Genomic DNA, 22440 nt, shown 5'->3' with positions numbered 1-22440 from the left:
AGTGCTCGGAAAGCTTGTGTTTTCAAATAAACCTGTTGGGCTATAACCTGGTGTCGTGTGACTTCTGACCTTGTCCACCCCAGTCCAACACCAGCACCTCCACATCACGAAAGTCATGCATGACTTGGCGTCAGGGTAACACCAGTGCTCTTCTAAGCATATGGGCAGCTCAAGAACAGGGTTATTTTAACTGATACCAATACTGATGGTTACACCTCTTACCTCTATCTGTTTGTCCTTAAAGGTGTTACTGATACTGCTGTTGAAAGCAGATCCTGAGAACATGGAGGTGATTGGGTATGTCAAATCAAGCACTTTCTTGAAAACATTTGTCATTTCCTGTTGATAAAAAAATCATGAGTTATGAAAATTCATTTCAGACACACCAACTGCAGGAAACAATCAGAAGAGATGTTTCATCCTGGAAAGACGATTTTGGGCATGTGACTCTGACACAGTATTTACAGCAGAGCAACAAGTCATTGAGCCTAAATTTAATCTTCTGGTGTTTGTACTCCGCTCACGTTTACTCATACCTCTTTATCCAACCCATCTGCATAGTCTTCCTTTCCTTTCCTTTCTTCCGCAAGTACTCACCTGCTTTTCTCTTAATGGCATCAGCTCAGCTATACTCAGCCTATCTACAAAAACAAAATGCGGCGGATGCCTGAAATCTGAAATAAAACCTGAAAAGGCCTAGGGCTGCTCAGTAGCTCTGGCGTTTTCGGTTTAGTCCACAGTCCACCTCCTGCATCAGAGAGGGAGTTGAAATTTCCAGCTTTTGTTTTTGTCATTATTTTGAGACAAAACACAAAGACAAGGGAACAAATGCTCCTGCAATCAGGGCAACAGTAGCTTCCTTAAGCTGCTAATTATTGGCATCCTCACGCTCTATCACCTAGGTAAACAAATTGATGATACTCGGACAGATCACACTACAATGAATCAGGCTAATTAAACAAAATTATTAAAAACAAGAACAACCACAGCAATTTTAACAGATTACCAAATTTCACTTTCAGTCCCTTTCCAAAAGGCTTTATGAAGTTCCTTCCAACTCCATGGGAAAAGAAGTAAGCTGCTCAGCTCCTGAAGCCTGTTTGCCTATTCAATTAGACCATGAATAATTTGCATATCAAAATCAAATAACCTCCCCTCACAACATTCTATCTTTCCAGGTTTTGAAAATTTTAATTCTCTGAGCATCCGTGGTATTTTCGTGGGAGATATTCTTCATTCCCACCACCCTTTTTGTGCAAATTAACTCAAATTTCAAGAATGTGACACCTTTGTTCTGGAATCTCTTAACAGAGGAATAATCTTCAGTGTTTGTTAAATATTTTTATTATTTTAAAACCAATTAGATTACCCTCGAATTTTCAAACGAATGGAAATAAACCCAAGTTAATGCCACCTGTCCTACAAACATGCCAATTAGGAGTGGTAGGCCATTCAGCCCCTCTAGCCCGAGCTGCTACAGATGATCATGATTGATCTAAGGCCTCAAATCTACTCTCTTATCTAGTCCCAACAACCTCCAAGTCCTTTGCTAGTTAAGAATCTATTTTAACTTAAAAGTATCCAAGGTCCCCCACTGCTACCCTTCTCTGGAAGAGTTCCAAAACCCATGAGCCTCAGGGAAAAACTTTCTGCTCATTGCCATCTTAATTGGAACGCCCTTCATTGATAAATTGAGTAGCCATCATCTCCTATCAGAAACATCGTATCTGCATCCACCCTGCCAAGCCTCCTTAAGTTCTTAAAAGTTTTGCTAAAATCACTTCTTGCCTTCTAAACGCCCAAGGATAGGGGCCCAACCAGTCCAACCTTATCTCATTAGACAATCCCTCACCCCTACCTCAGGTATCAGTCAAGCGAACCTTCCCTGAACCGGTTACAATCCATTTACGTCCTTCTTTAAATAAGGGGACCAAAACTGTACATAGTACTTGACACATAGCCTTACAAATGTTCTATACCACTGTTGTTAATCTTCTCTAATTTTATATTCCATTTCTTTGCAATAAACAACACTGATAGCCTTCCTAAGCACTTCCTGCATACTAATCTTTTTGTGACTCTTCCACTACACCCAGATCCCTCTGTATCTCAAAGTTCTTCAATTTCTTTCCATTAAAGTAATATGTAGCTTTTCTACTTTTCCTACCAAAGTGGAGAAGTTCACATTTTTCTACTTTATAATCCATCTGCCAAAATGCTGTCTACTCACTTACCCATCTTAAATTTGTGTCCTTTTCACAGTTCATGTTCCTACCTATCCTTCACATCATAAGCAAATTTAGCAACCACACATTTGAACCTTATCTATGATGCTTGTTACTTCCTCAAAGAATGCAAATTAATTAGTCAAATATGATTTCCAAGACTGCAGTTCTGAAGAGTCACATTGGAGATATCAACACTGTTTTCTCTCCACAGATGATGATAGACCTGCTGAATTTCTCCACCTTTTTCTGTTTTCATTTCAGATTTCCAGTACCTGCAATATTTTGCCATTATTTTGATTTTAATTTGCTCATCAGTGCCTGATATCCAAGGATGAGACCAACACTTGGATGTCCAAAACACTGCGTGTTCAAATCACTGATTCTCTCTTCACCACAAAAAGTTCAGCAGAATTTCAGATTCTCTCAGAATTATAGAATACAAGAGAAAAAAAGCAGCAATGTGGAGATTGTTTAGGCCACACTGAAGAAGTACTGTACCACATGACAAAGAGGCTTTGGAGCCAATAGTGTAGACATAACAGGATGATGCTAGGAAGGGAAACTCTAATTGTTAGGTGATACTCCAGGTGCAGGATCTGTTTCCACTGGAGCAGAGAAGACCAAATGGAGATTTACTGTGAAAGAATGCTGCACTGTTGAATGCTTTACCACTGTGAATAGTTAGAGCAAAAAGCTTTGCATCCATAAAGGAAGAACTGCAAAAGCTCTTGAAATAGAAGAAAACACAGTAAGGAGAGAGAACTGGGCAATAAAAACAAAATGCTGGAGAAACTCAGCAAGTCTGGCAGCATTTGTGGAGAGAAATTAGAGTTAATAGTTTGGGCCAACTCACCTCCCTCCATGCCATAAACATGCATTGTTAAATTTAGTTTCAAGTTAAAATTCAAGTCAAACCTACTGCCTGTGTGCTACCTTCCAAACAGAAAAAGGAATCACATACAATTACAATGTTTAAAAGACATCTGGATAGATACATGAATAGGAAAGGCTTGGAGGGATATGGGCCAGGAGCAGGCAGATGGGACCAGTTAGTTTGGGATTATGTTCGGCATGGACTGGTTGGGCCAAAGGATCTGTTTCCGTGCTGTGTGACTCTACGTCACTGGGTGAAAGCCTGTGATGAAAACGTCTGAAATAAATTAGTTTAGAATTTTCTGCTCATTACAAAGTTACATAAAGTAATAGTGCCTTCTCTGAGGCAAGGAAGTAAGTTAAAAATCAACTGTGTATGGAATCAGGAACATGAAGCTAAAACTCTTAAGTTTTAAAAGACTCGAAATCTGCAACTTAATAAAATGAGGTCTGATATTACAATAGTGACTATACTTCAAAATGTACTTCATTGGTTATAAAGAATTGTGGAATGTCCTGAGATTGTATAAGTGCCACAAAAATTTTTCTTCAACAATAGTCTGTTCTAGATTAGCAGATTAAGGAAGACCAGGGCACAAGTGTAAACTGGGAAGGATAGAAATGCAAAGGATAGTACACATTTGCTTGGTTTCCCAAAGAGTCTGAGATACATTGCCAGCTGGTGTAGAGAATGCTGACTCTGTGTTTTCAAGGGGGAGCTGAGCCGGTTCTTGATTGGGCAGAGTTCTTATCTGATAGAAGGTGCCTTTCTGAATATTATTTGATCTGTGCTATCCCTAAAGTGGCGTTGGTCACCTGGGGAGGCAGTGGAGAAGCTATGAAGTGTTTTGCAACGTTGTCACTTTGCAATGTAGCAACAGAAAGTTACAAAGGGTCATTGACAGTTTAAGTGAACAAATGAAACTGTGATATGTAGATTTCAATGAGGAGAAGTGTGAAAATCATCCACTTTGGAATTAAAAAGATAAAACACAGTATTTTCTAAATGGTAAGAAGCTGGAACAGTGCAGGAACATACAAATTAGGGGTGGGAGTAGGGCCCTTGAGCCTACTGCAACATTCAACTCCATTTTCTTGCTTCTGCCCTATACCCTTTCACTCCCTTGTTGGCCAAGAATCTACCTACCTCTACTTCAAAATATTCAGTGACCCCATCTCCTCCATACCCTGAGAAAGGGAGCTCCACAGTCATATATTATATGTATGTAAATGCATGGATTATCATGAACAAAACTGGGGACCTGGAAAGAGAAATTGCACTAGGGGATATAGCAACTTTGACAGAAACACGGCACAAGCCAGAACAGGGCTGGATACTTAACATCTCGGGTTATAAGGCTTTTAGTAGAAACAGGGCGGGTAAAAAGGGAGGTGGTGTAGAATCTATATGGCTGAAAGTGTGAAACAGGGAGGGAGCGGAAACCTTACTGAATACTTATTATAGACCTCTAAATAGTGGTGAGGAAGTAGAAGAGAACATCTATAGGTAGATTATGAAAACCTGGAAGACAAGTAGATTTGTGATGGTTGGTGATTTCAATTACCCTAGGTCTGATGGGGAACAAGGTAGAGTGTGGGGCATGGAAGTGAAGTTGTTCCTGGAATGTATGCAGGAGAAAACTTTCTGGAACAGTATATTTCTAGTCCTACCAGGGAGATAACTGCGCTGGATCTGGTCCTAAGAAATGAGACAGATCAAGTGAACAATGTTAGAGTGGGGGAACATTTAGGAAATAATGATCATGATATAAGGTTCAACATTAAGTTGGCAAAGGATAAAAATCAGTCAAGGATTAAGACTCCAGACTGGAAAAGGGCAGACTTTAGGGATCTAAAAGTTGAACTGCAGCAACTTGATTGGAAACACAAATTGGTGGATAAAACAATTTATGAAAAACATGGGAGAATTTCAAAACAGCGATGAATAGGGTGCAAGCTAGGTACATAGCAATGACATACAAATACAGGGTATCCAAAGCCAGAGTGCCCTGGTTGACTAAGGATACTGATGAGAAAGTAAGGAAAAAAAAAAGGCATGATAATAATAGCAATAAGAATCAGGAAGAATACCCCAAATGCAGGAGACGGGCTAAGGCTGGAAGAAGGAAGACAAAAAGGAAGCATTAGCAAAGGATGGGAGGCTGTGTTAAAACAAATAGTAAAATGCTCTTCAAACATATTAACAGTAAAAGATTAGTGAAGGATAGAATGGGGCCTGTAAGTGACAAGCAAGGTAAGGTGCTCACTGAAACAAAGGGTATGGCAGAGGTGCTAAATGAGTACGTTGCTTCTATCTTTACCAAATTGGAAAATGATGACAATGGCCCAGTTGAAAACGTCAGTGTTGAGCAACTGAGGTGCTGAAAGTCTGGCAGCAGTCCAGGTAGGGAAATCACCAGGTCCATCCTAGATTGCGGAGAGAGATAAGGGAGCAAATTGCAGAGACAATGACGAAAATTTTCCAAGCTTCTCAACATTGGGTTAGTCCCGGGGGACTGGAGAATTGCAAATGTGAATACCATTGTTAAAAATGAGGCAAAGGATAACCCAGGAAACTACAGACCTGTCAGCTGACATCAATAGTGCGAAAACTGATGGAGGACAGAGATCATAATATGGCATGAGGTAAACATACAGAGAAAAATAAGTTAATACTCGACAGTGAACATGGCATTGTCAAGAGCAGGTCATGTTTGACAAATTTAACTCAGTTCTTTGACGAGTGCTGTGGATGTTGTATATTTGGACTTTCAGAAGGCATTTGATAAGGTGCCACATGGCAGGTTTGTTAGGAAACTGGAAACATTTGGGATTGATGGGTCCTTGGCAGCATGGATTAGAATTTGGCTGAAAGATAGGAAGCAGAGGGTAGGCATAGATAGGCATTTCTCAGATTGGAGTCAAACTGAAACTGGTGTTCCCTAGGCATTGGTGTTGGGACCCTTGCTTTCTTTAATTTATGAAAGGATTTGGAAATGAGTGTTGAGGGAAAAATCTCTAAATTTGCAGATGATACTAAGCGAGGGAGAATAGTGAATTGTGAGGATGACACAGCGATTTCAGAGAGACATTGACAAGTTGGTCAAATGGGCAGGCGAATTTCAATGCGAAGAAATGTGAGGTAACGCATGTTGATAGAAGTAACACAGACACAATGCAGGCTCAATGGTACAAACTATGAGGGAAGTACAGGAGCAGATGGACTTCGCAGTTCACATGCATTATTCTCTGAAGGTGGCCATGCAAATTGAAACAGTTGTTAAGGCGGTTTCTAGGATCCTTGGGTTTATAAAGAGAGGAATAGAGTACAAAAGAAAGGAAGTAATGCTATACCTCTATAAAACAGTGGTCAGACCACATTTGGAGTACTGTGTTCAGTTCTGGGCACCTTTTTTAAGGAAGGCTATTAAAGTTCTGGAGAGTGCCATGGAGGTTTACTAGAATGATGCCAGGAATGAGGTATTTCATACACAAGCAAAGATTAGAGAAATTGAGACTATTCTCCTTTGAGCAGAGAAGATTAAGAGATGACCTTACTGAGATATTCCAAATTCTGAACAATTTTGACAGGGTAAAGGAGGATATTCTGTTCCCACTAGTTGGGCACGTCAGTAACTAGGGGTCACAATTTCAAGACTGTCAGCAAAAGATCCAAGACTGCAATGAGGAAAACTTCTTTACTCAGATTTGTTAGGATTTGGAAAGTACTGCCTGGGAGAGTGGTGGAGGTGGATTCCATTGGAGGTTTGAGAAGACAGCTGGATATGTATTTGAAAGTGATGAATCTGGAGGGTTATGGAATTAGAGCTGGAGAGTGGGACTAGCCGGGTAGCACTTTCGGAAGCTGGTACAAACATTGTGGGTCGAATGGCCTCGTTCTGTACTGTAAATTCCACAATACTGTGATCCTCAAAGAAAAAAAAATCTCATCTCCATGCTGAATGGGAGACCCCTTATCTTTAAACTGTGCACCCTCATTTTGGTTTTTCCACATACAGGGAAACAACCTCTCAGAATCTATTCCCCTCAGGATCTCCAATAAGAGCACCTCTTATTCTTTTAAACTTTTAATGGACAAACGCTCTATCTGTCCAACCGTTCCTCACAAAATAACCCTTTCGTGCAGGAATCAGTCGAATGAATTGTCTCCGAACTACAGCTAAGGCAATTATATACTTTCTTAAATGAAGAGATCAAAACTCTACATACTACTCTAGATGTGGTTTCATCACTTCTTGTACAACTGTAGCAAAATTTCCCTACTTGTATATTCTATCCCCCCTTGCAATAAACAAAATGTTCCATTTGCCTTCCTGATCACTTGCTGTACCAGCATACCAACTTACAATGATTCATGTACCAGGATACCCAGTTTCTGCTCGGAATTCTTCAATTCTTTTTCATTTAAATACCTTTTTTTTAAATAAGAGATTTAAAGTTGATGTACATAAATCACTAAAAGCTAGTAGATAACAAAGAATAAGTGAAAAGGTTAATTAAATATTGACTTTTAATTTAAGGATACTGGAATATAAAGAGATGGAAGCTATGTTATAGTTATATAAAGCTGTGATTAGACTCCATCGAGTTCAGTTCCAGGCACAGCACTTCAGGAAAGATACTTATTTCAAATCAACATGCTCAGACATGTTAGGGCACACCTCATGGCCCAGAGGTAGGGACATGGCCACTGCGCCCACCAACTCGGCTTTCCTTTGGATCAAAGGATAATGTGGCCTTGTAGGGGTTGCAGTCTAGGTTTTTCTCAATGATAACTGAACTAGAAACAGAACCTCTGCAACCAGATTGTAATTCCCAGAATATAGAAGCTTTAAGAATGACCTAATTGAGATGTTTAAGAGCACTGAAAGGCTTCATTGGGTAAATGGAGAATAAATATTTACTCTGGCGGGTGAATCCAGAACAAGGGAGAAAATCTAAAATTTAAAACTAGATTATGTGTGGGGTAAGGTCAAGAACTCCATCTTTACACAATGGATTATTGGAAATTAGGAAATTCTTCCCCTGTAAAAGCTATTCTCATTTGATATACCTCAATCAATATTGCAGATACTGGAAATCTGAATTAAGCACAGAACATGATAAAATAATTAGCAGAGTAGGCTGCATAAACAGAGATAACAGCTGGATTTTGCAATGGCCAGTCACCATTCCAGTGTAGATGGGAGTTACGCATGGGGACCCTGCAGCATCCTAACATCACATTCCCAATGAATTTCCTGGAAAACCAAATGTTCAGCTGGGCAATTCCTCTTTGCCCAAAGTCCACTGTTTAAAATCAGAGACTTCTGAGAGTTATGAAGAAATTAAGTAATAGCTACTCAGGAAAAAAGTTAGACAATTAAATACATAGCCTAGTAACTATTCAACAGACCACATACACCTTCCCTAGATGCCTCACATCTCAGTAGATCTCTCCCACTCCCCAAAACGACTGGACCCAATCTCTGCTGCTGCTGGGCCTGAATTTACAACCACCATACCTCATCCCTGGACCTAATTTCTCCCAACTACTCCAAACCACCTTAACCACTGCAGCACTTACCTGTCACCTTGCACTCTGCCCATATGGCACCCTACCCATCTGGCATCCTATCCGTGTCATCCTACTTACTTGGTATCTTATTCCTGCCACCCTACTCCCCCCCACAGCTGGCATCTTATTTACCTGACATCCTACCCTCCCAGCAGCCTAGCATCACATTTACCTTATGTATTTACAGTTTGATGGCAGCTGTCAAAGTGACTGTCTGCAATCAAAACATACAAAGAACTGCAGATGTTGCAAATCAGAAATAAAGTCAGAAATTTCTGGAAAAACCTAGCAGTTTGGGCAGCATCTGTGGAAAGAAAGCAGAGTTAATGTTTTGGATCCAGTGACCCTTGTTCAGAACAGGTTGTAGCTAGGAAAAGGTTGGTATATATGCTGAAGATGGGGTAGGAGTGTGGGAGGAAAAAAACAATAGGTGGACATGGAGCCCAGACAGAGAGAAAAACAGTTGGGCAGACAAACGAATGGGTAAAGGTCAGCCTGGGAGAATCAGTAGCTGCTAATGGGGCTTGTTAGTGGCTAACAATGGGCTGTTTACGGTAGCATCCCATGTGATGTCAAGGCCTGGTGTGTGGCAGTTCACTTAAGGACATGGGGGAAGATACTCAAGCCCTAAAATTATTGAACTTGATTATTGAGTCCAGAAAGTTGCAAGGTTCCCAAGCCGAAAAGCTTGCTCCCAACCAACAACCTATTACTACTATTCATTCTCCCAGGCTGACCTTTACCCATTCCTTTGTCTGCCCAACTGTTTTTCTCACTGTCAGGGCTCCATCTACACCTACTGTTTTTTCTACCCCTTCCTCCAATCCCACCTTTAGCACACGTACCAAACTTTTCTCAACTCCAATCAGTTATGAAGAAGGGTCACTGTACCCAAAACATTAACTCTGCTTCCCCTCCAAAGATGTTGCCTGACCTGCTGAGTTTTTCCAGCAGCTTCTGTTTTTGTTGGTGACCGTCTGTAATTCTAGACTTTAAATGTCAGAATACAGCAGCTGACTATTGAGAATAGGCAGTTCTGTGCTACGAAAGCACTGTCAGAATGGAAATACCACTCTCCACTTCCGAGGGAAACCTGAACCGAATCTTCATTCAGAAACAGGGAGCTCTCTTCTTTACTAAAAAGGGCAAGAGTAGCAACCTGTGAACGACTGGGCTGGATTTTCCAAGAAATGGGAATGATACGGGACAACAGGTTATCAGCATTTCTCTCTCTACAGTTGCTGCCTTATCTGCTGAGCATTTCCAGCATTTGTTACGATTTATGCTCAGGTAACCAGCTTTGCTAGTGACTTTGGTTCAGGGTTACATGCTGACCAGACTGCCAAGAAATGAACCCTGCTCTTCCTTTCGAAAGTGTGTGTGAAAGTTTTTATTTGTTCACAAGATGTGAGTATTAATAGCAAGGTCAGTATTTATTACCCAACCCCAATTACCCTTTGAGAAGGTGGTGGTGAACCACATTCCTGAACTACTTTAGTTCTTGGTGCGTATGTACACAGTGCTGTTAGGGAGGAGGTTCCAGGATTTTGAGTCAGCAATAGTGAAGAAACAGCAATATACTTTCCAGTCAGGATTGTATGTGGCTTGGAGGGGAACTTTTAGTTGGCAGTGTTTCCATATATGTTCTCCTAGTGATTCTACAATAGATCTGGAAGGTGCTGTCAAAAAAGTCTTGGGTAAGGTACTGCAGTACATCTTGTGGATGATACACACTATTGCCACTGTTTGCTGCTGGCAGTAGACGTGAATGTTTAAGGTCACAGGTGTTGATCAAGCAGGCTGCTTTTGGTCAATAATGTCAAGCTGTTTGAGTGTTTTTGGAGCTGCACACATCCAGGTGAGTGGAGACATTCTATTACTCTTCTGATTTGTGCTTTCAGGATGGTGGGCAGGTTTTGGAGAGATAGGTGATGAGTTACTCACTGTAGGATTCCTTGTTTCTGACCAGTTCTTGCAGCCAAAGTATTTATAGATGAACAGATAAGTTCAGAGCAAAAGTAGGTTTTTCGGCCCTTGAAGCCCACTCCACCATCCAACAAGACCATAGTTGAGACTATTTCTGCAAATCTACTTGTTATTCCCTTGTTGATGTTGCTTGATAGCACTGGCAATGATACCATTTATCACTTTGCCGGTGATTGAGAATAGAGAATTTGATTCATCTGCTTTTGTGGACAAGCATAACAATATTTTCAGGGAGAGACCAATGTTGCAGCTACACAAACAGCTTGACTGGGTTCATGGCTAGAGCGGAGTACAGTTTTCATTACTTCAGACAAGATGGTGTTGTAACCCAGTGCCTTCTGCCTTTCTTGATATTACATGGAGTGAACTGAATTGGCTAAAGCCTGGCATGTGTGATGTTGGGACCTCAGGAAAAAACAAAGGTGGATCATCCAATTGGCACTTCTGGTTGAAAATGATTGTAGAAGACAGAACTAAAACATTTACACTGACTTGCAGAGCTCCCCCATCACTGCAGAGGGGGACATCTGTGGAGCATCACATTCCAGTTAGTTGTTTTCTTGTCCACCCACTTAGAGTCTAATTGTGGCAGACCTGCAAAGCTTTGATTTCATCGGTTCTTTGTGGGACTGTTTAGTTCTGTCCGCAGCATACTACTCTATGCTATTCAGCTTGCTTGCATTGTAGCTCATCTACAAGCTTCACTTCTTCTGCTGCTCAAACCAGCAGCTGTGCAAACAGTGCTTACAATGAGCTTCAGGTTAGTTGCTTTCAAAACGTACAGCAAACCTCCAGCAATGCTTGGTTTGAGAACAGTTCTTTTTTTCATTTCGGTCCATAATTAAAAACACAGAAAACACCAGGCAGCATCCTAGTAAATTTCCTCTGCAATCACTTTCTTCCTATAATGTGGTGAATGTAGATACACGCAAATTCATTCATTGACAGTCCCCTACCTACACACAAATACTCCATTTGTGGCCTAACCAGCATTTTATACCGTCCCAATGTAAACTTCCTGCTCTTGTATGCTATGTCTCGGCTAATAAAGGTAAGTGTCCCATCTGTCCTCTTAACCACCTTATCTACCAGCCCTGTTACCTTCAGGAATCTGTGGAAACATGTCACGATCCCACTGATCATCAGCACTTTACAAGGTCTTGCCATTCATAATGCCTTGCCTCCTTAGTCCTCCCCAACAGAATTACCTCCCACTTTTCCAGGATAAATTCCATTTGCCACTGTTCTCTCCAGCTGACCAGTCCACTGATACCCTCAAGTAGTTTATAGCTCTCTTCCTCACCATTTTCTATCTTACCCATTTTCTTGATCAAGCCCCAGTTGGTGGTCAACATGGAGTACTGATTCATCAGTATATGGTAATCAGCAGGGGCTTTTCTTATCTTGGTTTGTTTAACTGAATGCCCAAATACTTCACAGAGGCTGCTGTCAATGTTGGAAACCAGAGTGCTATCACCTTTCTGATGAAGGGTCTAGGCCCGAAACGTCAGCCTTACTGCTCCTATGATGCTGCTTGGCCTCCTGTGTTCATCCAGCTCTACACCCTGTTATCTCAGATTCTCCAGCACCTGCAGTTCCTACTATCTCCGCTATCACCTCTGTCCTGCTAATGGACAGATCACAACCAGGGATAGTGCAGGTGGTGCTCGAGATACTGGCTATAAAATATGATGCCGTGAGTAGGACTATGACAATGTCAGGTTGTTGCTTGGCTATCCAAAGAGAAGTTCTCCCAGTGTGGCCATAGCCCCCAGATATCAGTAAGGCAGACTTTGCAGAGTTGACTAGGCCTGGCTTGCCTCTGTTGTTTCAGGTGTCGAGGTCGATGTCAGGTTGTCACCTAGTTTTATTCTTTCATTTCTCAGCAATGATTTTATAAAATTGATTGGCTTACTAGACTATTTCAAGGGACAGCTAAGAGTCAATCACACTTCTGTGAGATCTGAAGTTACAAGGGAAAGAACAGCAGATTTTCTTCCCTAAAAGACATTAGGGAACCAGATATATTTTCACAGCAATCCGGTAGTTTAATGGTAATATTTCTTAGACCAGCTTTTTACTCTAGTTTTAATTAATTTCTCAAATTTAAATTTCACCAGTAGCCAAATGGGGATTAGAACTTGTGCACATGGACATTAGTCCAGTAACATTACCATTGCATTTCTATTCCCACAAGTAAAAGAACTTATAGGTAATGCTTTCTGTGTGAACCTTGGTGCCTTTATCCTTTAAAATGATTGAGGCTGTGGGTTCAGAAGGTGCTGTTAAAGGATTATTAGCATGTTGCTTGGGGGTGACACACAGCATGCACTGGTGTTGGAGGCAGTAATCCACCTGACAGCGAAGACACAGCCTTGACTTGCATCTCAATTGAAAGCAGCACTTCCTGAATAGTGCACTGTAATGTCAGCCTAGATGGTGTGCTTATATCTCAAGTGTGCAACCTGAATCCAGAATCTTTAGACTCTGAGGCAAGAAAGTTACCAACTGAGCTACAGTTGACCACACTGTGACTGGCTTGCATTGGGTAATATGCACAGAGCAGTCAATCTTCTTTCCCAAATGTCAGAGTTGCAAATCTACCGTGATACAATTGTGCATATCTGATGCACAAATCACAAGGAGGACATTTAATAAACCTGCAGCTTTCCAAAATGAATGAAATTGCTAGCAAGCTATTGAGCGAGTTATTTATCAGTAGTAACATACTAACACAGTAACAATTGTCCAATCTGGTAGTTTGGACAGTTCCCAAAATGAAAATAGGGAACATTACTGTTAGAAGTCAGATACTAAATAATGATTAAACACAAATAGTGAAACGCAAACATGAAAACTGCTTTTTAATCAATTTTGCTGACGCAAGACATTTTAGTGAACTTGATGTTTGGATGTTCAGACTCCACAGAACATAAACATAGAACATAGAACAGGCCCTTCGGCCCACGATGTTGTGCCGACCTATCATCCTACTACCCTGCATACCCTACATTTTACTGTCCTCCATGTGCCTATCCAAGAGTCGTTTAAAAGTCTCTAAAGTATCTGACTCCACTACCACTACCGGCAGCGCATTCCACATGCCCACCACTCTGTGTGTAAAGAACCTACCTCTGATATCTCCCCTATACCTTCCTCCAATCACCTTAAAATTATGCCCCCTCCTCGTAATAGTCATTTCCACCCTAGGAAAAAGTCTCTGACTATCCACTCTACCTATGCCTCTCATCATCTTGTACACCTCCATCAAGTCACCTCTCATCCTTCTTCGCTCCAATGAAAAAAGCCCTAGCTCCCTCAACCTTTCCTCATAAGACCTGTCCCCAAGTCCAGGCAGCATCCTGGTAAATCTCCTCTGCACCCTCTCTAAAGCTTCCATATCTTTCCTATAATGAGGTAACCAGAACTGAACACAATATTCCAAGTGTGGTCTAACCAGAGTTTTATAGAGCTGCAGCATAACCTCACGGCTCAAACTCAATTCCCCTGCCAATGAAAGCCAACACACCATGCGCCTTCTTTGCAACCCTATCAACTTGGGTCACAACTTTGAGGGATCTATGGACGTGGACCCCAAGATCCCTCCGTTCCTCCACACTGCCGAGAATCCTGCCATTAACCCGGTATTCTGCATTCAAATTCGACCTTCCAAAATGAATCATTTCACACTCTTCTGGGTTGAATTCCATCTGCCACTTCTTTGCCCAGCTCTGCATCCTGTCAATATCCCGTTGCAACCTACAACAGCCCTCCACGCTATCCACAACTCCACCAACCTTCGTGTCATCGGCAAACTTACTAACCCACCCTTCCACTTCCTCATCCAAGTTATTGATAAAAAGCGCAAAGAGCAGAGGCCCCAGAACTGATCCCTGTGGAACACCACTAGTCACCGAGCTCCAGGCTGAATACATTCCATCTACTACCACCCTCTGTCTTCTATTGGGCAGCCAGTTTTGTATCCAGACAGCCAAATTTCCCTGAATCCCATTCCTCCTTACTTTCTGAATGAGCCTACCATGTGGAATCTTATCAAATGCCTTGCTAAAATCCATATACACCACATCCACTGTTCTACCTTCATCGATGTGTTTTGCCACATCCTCGAAGAATTCAATAAAGCTTGAGAGACATGACCTGCCCCTCACAAAGCCATGCTGACCATATCTAATCAAACTGTGCTTTTCCAAATAATCATAAATATTATCTCTCAGAATCCTCTCTGATAATTTGCTCACCACAGAAGAAAGACTGACCGGTCTGTAATTTCCAGGATTATCCCTATTCTCTTTCTTGAACAAGGGAATGACATTTGCCACCCTTCAATCTTCTGGCACTACTCCAGTTGACAGTGAGCACGCAAAGATCATTGCCAAAGGGGCAGCAATCTCTTCCCTTGCTTTCCGTAGTAACCTTGGGTATATCCCGTCTGGCCCAGGGGACTTATCTATCCTCATGTTTTTCAAAATTTCCAGCACATCCTCCTCCCTAACAACAACCTGATCGAGCATATCTGCCCGTTTCATGCTGTCCTCACAAACGTCAAGGTCCCTCTCACTAGTGAATACTGAAGCATGTTTAAAAAAAAAAAAAAGCCATAGAGCCGTACGGCACAGAAACAGTCCCTTCGGTTCGACTTGTCAATGCCAACCAGATATCCTAAATTAACCTAGTCCCATTTGCCAACATTTAGCTTGTATCCCTATAAATACTTCCTATTCATGTATCCATCCAGATGCTTTGTAAATATTGTAATTGTACCTACCTCCACCACTTCCTCTGGCAGCTCATTCTATATACATACCACCCGCTGCATGGAAGAGGTGCTCCTTAGGTCCCTTTTAAATCTTTCCCCTTTCACCTTAAAACTATGCCCTCTGGTTTGGGACCCCGCTACCCTGTGGAAAAGGGCTATTCATCCTATCTATGCCCCTCATGATTTTATAAACTTCTATAAGGTCACCCCTCAGTTTCCAACACTCAAGGGAAAATATTAACATGAAACTGTGGTCAAAACCTCTGTTTCAGGTTTGCTGTAATTGCCAGTAAAGATCAATACAAGCTGGAGGAGCAACATTTCATCTTCTACCATGGGAGCCTGGAGCCTTCAAGATGCAACATTAAGTTTAAAAATTTCAGAGCGTGACCACCATCCTTCATGCACGTGACCCACCCCCATACCCTCTGATCCTGTTCTAAATGGGTGTCTCCCTGCACAGCCAACACATTTTCAACTATTCATACTTCCCATTAGCACCCAATTAGCATCTATCTTTCTCCTGGGCATCAGCAATCCCCCTGGCTGCTTCTACTGTTTTTCTCTCTCTGTCTTGGCACTGTCTCCATGTATTCTACTCACTCCTCCATATCTGCCCCAAACTCACCTCCATCAGCAGCACAAATACCATTTCCCAGCTACTTTCACTTACGATGAAGGGTCACTGGACTCAAAACATTAACTCTGTTTCTCTCTCCACAGATACTGCCAGATCTGCTATGTTTCTCCTGCGTTTACTGTTTTTATTTCAATTAACTGTGGGGATCTTGTAGTGCAAATTAGTGACCAGATCAACAGACAACTTCTGGTTAGAAATACAATTCTATGATCCCAATGAACACTAATAACAAAAGTTCCAACATCACACCCTCCGACAATGACAGTATCAATATCATCACACCAACCCCAACAGTTATGTCTGCCTGCCAAACATACAAACAGGAATTGGCAATTCAACCCCTTGAACCGCTTCCACTATTCAATGAGATCATAGCTAATCTGTGGCCTAATTCCATATGCCTGCTTTTGGCCTGGATACTTTAAAACCTTTGTGTACCAAAAATTTATCTGTCTCAGGTTTAAAATTAACAACTGATCATGTGTACACTGCTGTTGTGGAACAGAGTTCCAAACATCTACCACCCTTTGTGTGTAGAAGGGCTTCCTAACATCTCAGAATGAGAATATCAGAATCAGAATATCCTTTATGGCCTGAATGGCCTGGCCTTGATCCTCAGACTATGATCTACTTCTAGAATTCCCAACCAGTGGAAATAGTTTAGTGACCTTGCCCTGTTAATATCTTGAAGACTTAGATCAGATCACCCCTTAACTTTTTAAATTCTAGAGACAATAGGCCTAATTTGTATAATCTCTCCTCATAATAACCCCTGAAGTCCAGCTACCATTCTTGTAAATCTACCTTGTACTCCCTCCAAGGCCATTATATCCTTCCTGAGGTGTGGCACCCAGATCTGCTCACAGTATTCCAAGTGGGGTCTAACCAGGGTTTTGTATAACTGCAGCATAGCTTCTGCATCCTGGTACATCAGTCCTTCAGATATAAAGGCCATTAGTTTTCCATTAGCTTTCATGATTATTTTCTGCACTTGTTTGTGGCATTTTAAAGATTTATGCAGCTGAACTCCCAAGTTTCTTTGGGCATCCACTGTATTTAACTTCATACCATCCAAAAAGTACCCAACCTTTCTCAGTCCAAAATGGATAACCTCACACTTGCTCACATTGAGCTCCATCGGCCAGTTTTGCCCATTTGCCAAATCTATCAATATCCTCTTGTAATCTTATGCGATTACCTACACTGTCTATAATGCTGCCTAACTTTGTGTCGCCAGCAAATCTGAATATATGCCATTATCCAAGTCACCAATAAGTAATGTGAATAATTGAGGCCCTAACACAGACCCTTGTGGGACACCACTGGTCACATCCCGTCAATTTGAGCACCTACCCATTACCCCTACTTTCTGTCACCTGCCACTCAACCAATTTCCCAGCCATGTCAATAATTCGCCCTCAAATCCATGGGATTCTACCTTAGTTAACAGTCTCAATGTAGGACTTTATCAAATGCCTTCTTGAAGTCCTTATAAATAACATCCATATTCCTCTGTCCACTACCTTAGTTACCTCTTCAAAAAAGTCAATGAGTTTAGTCAGGCGTGACTCACCCAACATGAATCCATGCCGGTCTCCCTGATTAACTGAAATTTTTCAAGGCGTTCTGTTACCACGTCCTTGATTACAGACTCCAACTATTTCCCCACCGTGGATGTGAGGCTAACAGTTCCCTGGTTTTCCTCTTTCGCCCTTCTTAAAAGGCAGGGTGACACGTGCAATTTTCCAATCGGGAGGGATGACTCCTGTCTCTCGGGAACTCTGAAAGGTTACAGTTAGGGCGTTTACAATATGGTCCCCTACTTCCTTTAGTACCCTCTGATGTAAACCATCAGCTCCCAGGGATTTGTCACTCTTGAATTCCATTTATTTTCTCTTCACCAACATTTTACTTATTTACTTTTATTCAGTCCCTGTTTCCAAATGACCAATTCCTCACGACTTCTGGCAAGCCATCCTCCTTTTCTGCTGCAAATACTGAGGCATGTCTGCCTTTTCCCCATAACATTTGACAGTATCTCCACCTTCAGTCTTTGCTGGGCCGGCACTGCTCCTGACCATCTTGCTTTCCTTTTATGGAACTATAACATTTCTTCTTATCAATTTTGATGCCCCTGGCAAGTTTCCTTTCATAAGCTCTTGTAAGCTGCTTTATGACCCTTTGCTGATCTTTGTATCTTTCACATTCAGCAGGATCTGTGCTGTTTTTTGCTATTTTTGTAAGCCCTTTCTTTTAGTTTTAAGCAGTCCCCTTATTTCTTTAATTGTCCATAGCTTTTTTTTCCTGTGAAGTGGAACTTTTCCCCCTCAGGGTTATAAACTGGTTTTGTGTTGTGTTAAATGTTTCTTTAAACAACCCCCTGCTGTTCTTCAGTTCTTTTACCCATGCGCAGATTTTCCCAGTTTATTGTAGACAGTCTCTCATCTCGTTTAACTCAGCCTTACCTAAAATCTAAAACCTAGAGCTGATTCATACTTTTTGCTTTCAAATGCTACATTGAATTCAGTCATGTTATGATCACTATTTGATAAATGTTCACACACGATTAGATTACTAATTAAATCTGACTCATTACTCATTAATAAATCCAATATTGTTTGTCCCCTTGTTGTAATCAGGACATAACTGCTGTCAAAAACTATCCTGGACACACTCCAGAAATTTACTATCTTTCTGACAGGCGCTTGTCTCCCTCTCCCAATCTATGTTAAAGTTAAAATTCCTCATTTAATACAACTCTGGTTTTGCCACACACTTGCCCAATTTCCGCATTTATATAATCTAGCACATCAGAGCTGCTACCGGGAATCTGTACACAACACACATTACAGTTTTAGATCCTTTACTGCTCCTCAGTTCCATCCATAAGTTCTCTACTGAATGTTTTCCCCTTTTTATATCCTCCCTCACCATCAAAGTAATTTGTGTCTCTGACACAACATAACATTGCTGTTGTTATCAGGAACATTGTCCCAATCGTGACAGAATCATGGTCCTCAGTAACTACAGCTTTATATCCTCGCTCCCCGAGGCTGCCATTTAAGAAATGTATTATTCAAGAAGCAGTAGCGAGTAATCACTCCTGAGCGGCTGTAGTGGAAGGTAATTAATTCACCAATACCAGGCTGGATAATTCCACCCCTGTATTATCGCAATCACTGTTGGCCAACTGACTCGTCCCACTTACTGGAAAAACTGTACCAGATGCAGTCAGGGACATCCCACTGTTGCAGGGTGTCTCCATGTTTCTATACACAGCGACTCCTCTGCAAGTAACGCTGCCAGTTGAAGAGATCTTCCTCCCCAGTTGTAGTTGGCAGGCAGCTGCTCTTACCTTGGCCCATTGCTGGGCTCTGTTCCTCATGCGGTTTGCGTTCCTCTCCTCTGCATACAGTGCCCCCATGAACGAGCCAATTGAGGTCCCACCCACCATGTCGATGGGGATACCAGCCTCGTGCATCGCTCGGATAATCCCCACCTGAGAACAGCCCCTGTGAACAAATACAGTTCATGTGGTTACAGCCTAGAACATACACAGCATTTTCCAACATTAACAGACAGTAGCATACACAGAGAATAGAGAAACTTAATGCCAGACCTGCTGTCTGTGGAGAGAGAAGGAGAGTTCTGACTTCCATTCTGCCCGTAGGAATGACTATGCCCTTTCAGTTGCTTCCCACATGAATAAACCACCTTGCTCTGATGCTAACATTTCTGCCCTGGGCCTGCTGCAATGTTCCAATGAAGCACAACACAAGCTCATAGAACACCACCTCATTTTCTGCTCAGGCACTTTACAGCTTCATGGTCTCAACATTAAATTTCCGAGCTTCAGAAACTGACCGCATTGTGACTATCTCCATTTTTCTTCGAATCTCTTCGCCAGAACTGTGTCACATTTATAGCACATTTACAATGCACTTCGTAGAAAGCACCAATTCTCTCCCTTTCACACCCTGATTTACTCTCTTTTCACATCTTTTTGTCTTTCTCCATTATTAACAACCTCTGTCTTGTGCATTGGGCTCTATATCATCTGCCCTCTGGCTCCTCCTTGGCCTCTGTCAAAAGTATAAAAGGCAGCTATACTCCAAGACCTTTTCATTCTGAAGATGAGTCATACTGGACTCAAAACATTAGCTCCCTTTCTCTCTCCACAGATGCTGCAAGACCAGAATTTCTCCAGTATTTCAGCATCCACAGTATTTTCCTCCTTAGACTTTAGATTTGTTCAATATTAGTTAGAAACTGGACCTTACTATCACAGGAGAAAGTTGGGGGAAATAACTCAGATGCTTTTGCAAGGAAACTAGGTGAGTACACAGGAGAAAATGGAATAGAATAAACACTGAGATGAAGTGGATGGAGTGGGAAAGAGTTGGAGTCGGAACACCAGTACTGATTAGTTCTGCCAAATAGCTGTTTATGAATATATATTACCTCAAGTAATTTTTCCCTCTTGGTGCTTTTTCTCCCTATCTCATATAAAAGAAAGTTCGATTAAAAACTCAAAGAACTGCAGATGCTGGAAATCAGAAACAAAAACAGAAATCGCTGGAAAAGCTCAGCAGGTCTGGCAGCATCTGTGGAAAAAAATTGCGTGAATATTTTGGGTCCCATGACCTTTCCTCAGAACTGATGGTAGCTGAGAAAAGGCTGTTTATTTTCAGACAGGGGGAGGGGATAAGGAGTAAATGATAGATGCGGATAGAACCCAAAGAGAGAGAAGAACGGTCGGATAGACAAATGGAGTGGATAACGATCAGCTTAGTGGCTAACAATGGGTTGCGTGTAATAATGTTAACTCTGATTTCTCTCCACAGATGCCGCCAGAACAGCTGAGCTTTTCCAGCAATTTCTGTTTTTGTTTCAAAAGAAAATTAGCTTTCGTTTGAGATTACGAACACCGCTGAAGACTGCCTGGGGAGATGCATTATATGATAGCCTCAGACATGCTTCCTTTTATTGTATTTTTGTCTCCAAGTCAGAAGGTCTCATCTGAGACAAGAGAGCCTTGTCCCAATGCAGTGCTGAACAAGTCCTGCACCATTGGTAACACCATCTTCCAAGGTGATGATAACTGGAGGCCATGCCTGCCACCCAGATGAACAAATAAGACAGCATGGCACCCAACACCACTGTCCTTGTTAGTAACTATCCCTCAACCATAATCATTGAACAGACTGCTGATAGAGTTTCTATTTTTGGCACAGCTGGGAAATAAGTCATGAATTGTACTCATTAGACTGGAGTTCAAATGTCCACTAAAATACATTTCTATAACTTCACAAATGTAGAATCTTTAACAACAATATAATCAGCTTGCATTATAGAACATAATTATGTATTCTTGATATCATTAAGAGTGATAAATCTTAGTTTTATTAACAGAGCTGAAAATAGGCTTGTCACAAAAAAGTGAGCACATTATTTATGAATGCTCAGTACATGTACTTCATAACTAAAATTATATTGAACTGTCTCACTGATGTGCACTGGCATTTTAGTTTAGTCAGCTTGCTAGCAAATTAAATATGTTCTTAAATATGTAACAATGTTTTAAATGTGCCAACTAGTTCCTCCGTACCACGCCTGGGAACAGCCTCCTCTATGGGCCTTAAATAAGTTCATTCAGCAGAAATTTGCCAAGCTCAGTATTTAGGTCAAGGCTCTTTTACAGTGGAGCAAAATGATTCTGAATAGTGATATAAATGCTGCAATATCTGGACTTCTGTTTTGACACAAAATTTACGCTCAGCCTTGCTGAGTGAATTGACTATCGTGTTTCTAACATTACGATTCAGCTACAATCCCATTGGTTGCAAAACACTTTGTGCTATTCTAAGGTCACGACTGGTGCTACTTAAATGGAAGCCTTTCTTTATGCTGTTGAATTACACGCACCCTGATCTATCCCGGTTTAGCTCCTGGTCTGTGCGGATTGCTGATTTAACGGTACAGAAGGAATTTGCCTTCACTGAAACCCGCTGAGGGATACTGGATGGAGGTGCTGGGGGAGAAACTGGCCCTCCCCATGAGCCCTAGAGTAACGGTGGGCAACGGTGACATCAGGATGGTCTCAGTTCAGCGAACCCTCAGGACCAAATGGCCTGCCAACAACATCCAGCCTCACAGCTGAAGACAGATGGTGGGTGAAGCAGTGGAGAGTAAAACAAATGTTAGCATCTATTAGTGCAGCAAAGGGAAATTAAAACAGCTTACTACATTAGCAAGAGATACATGGACAGATGCAGAATTGCTGCAGTGCCACAATGACCCATCACTTCAGAGGGCAATTATGGGATGCAAAGTGGGAGTTTTGGTTTCCAGAAACAAG

The 22440-nt window shown here is 41.6% G+C and overlaps 1 protein-coding gene across 3 annotated transcripts in view; it reads right to left on the bottom strand.

Annotated features, from left to right (window-relative positions):
* pnpla7b (patatin-like phospholipase domain containing 7b) overlaps nt 1-22440 on the bottom strand; it is a 312946-nt gene that overhangs the window by 58267 nt on the left and 232239 nt on the right. For all 3 annotated transcript variants that reach the window (XM_048613831.1, XM_048613829.1, XM_048613830.1), the window contains 2 exons: nt 19438-19594; nt 223-339 (listed from right to left, as the gene is read on the bottom strand). In XM_048613831.1, coding sequence (XP_048469788.1) covers nt 223-339; nt 19438-19594 — 274 coding nt within the window. The remainder of the gene's footprint in view (nt 1-222; nt 340-19437; nt 19595-22440) is intronic.

Source organism: Rhincodon typus, chromosome 28 (genome assembly GCF_021869965.1).
Source record: "Rhincodon typus isolate 14 chromosome 28, sRhiTyp1.1, whole genome shotgun sequence".
In the NCBI taxonomy this organism is placed as follows: domain Eukaryota; kingdom Metazoa; phylum Chordata; class Chondrichthyes; order Orectolobiformes; family Rhincodontidae; genus Rhincodon; species Rhincodon typus.
Note: the sequence above shows the minus strand (reverse complement) of the source record. Positions and strands in the feature narration are given on the sequence as shown.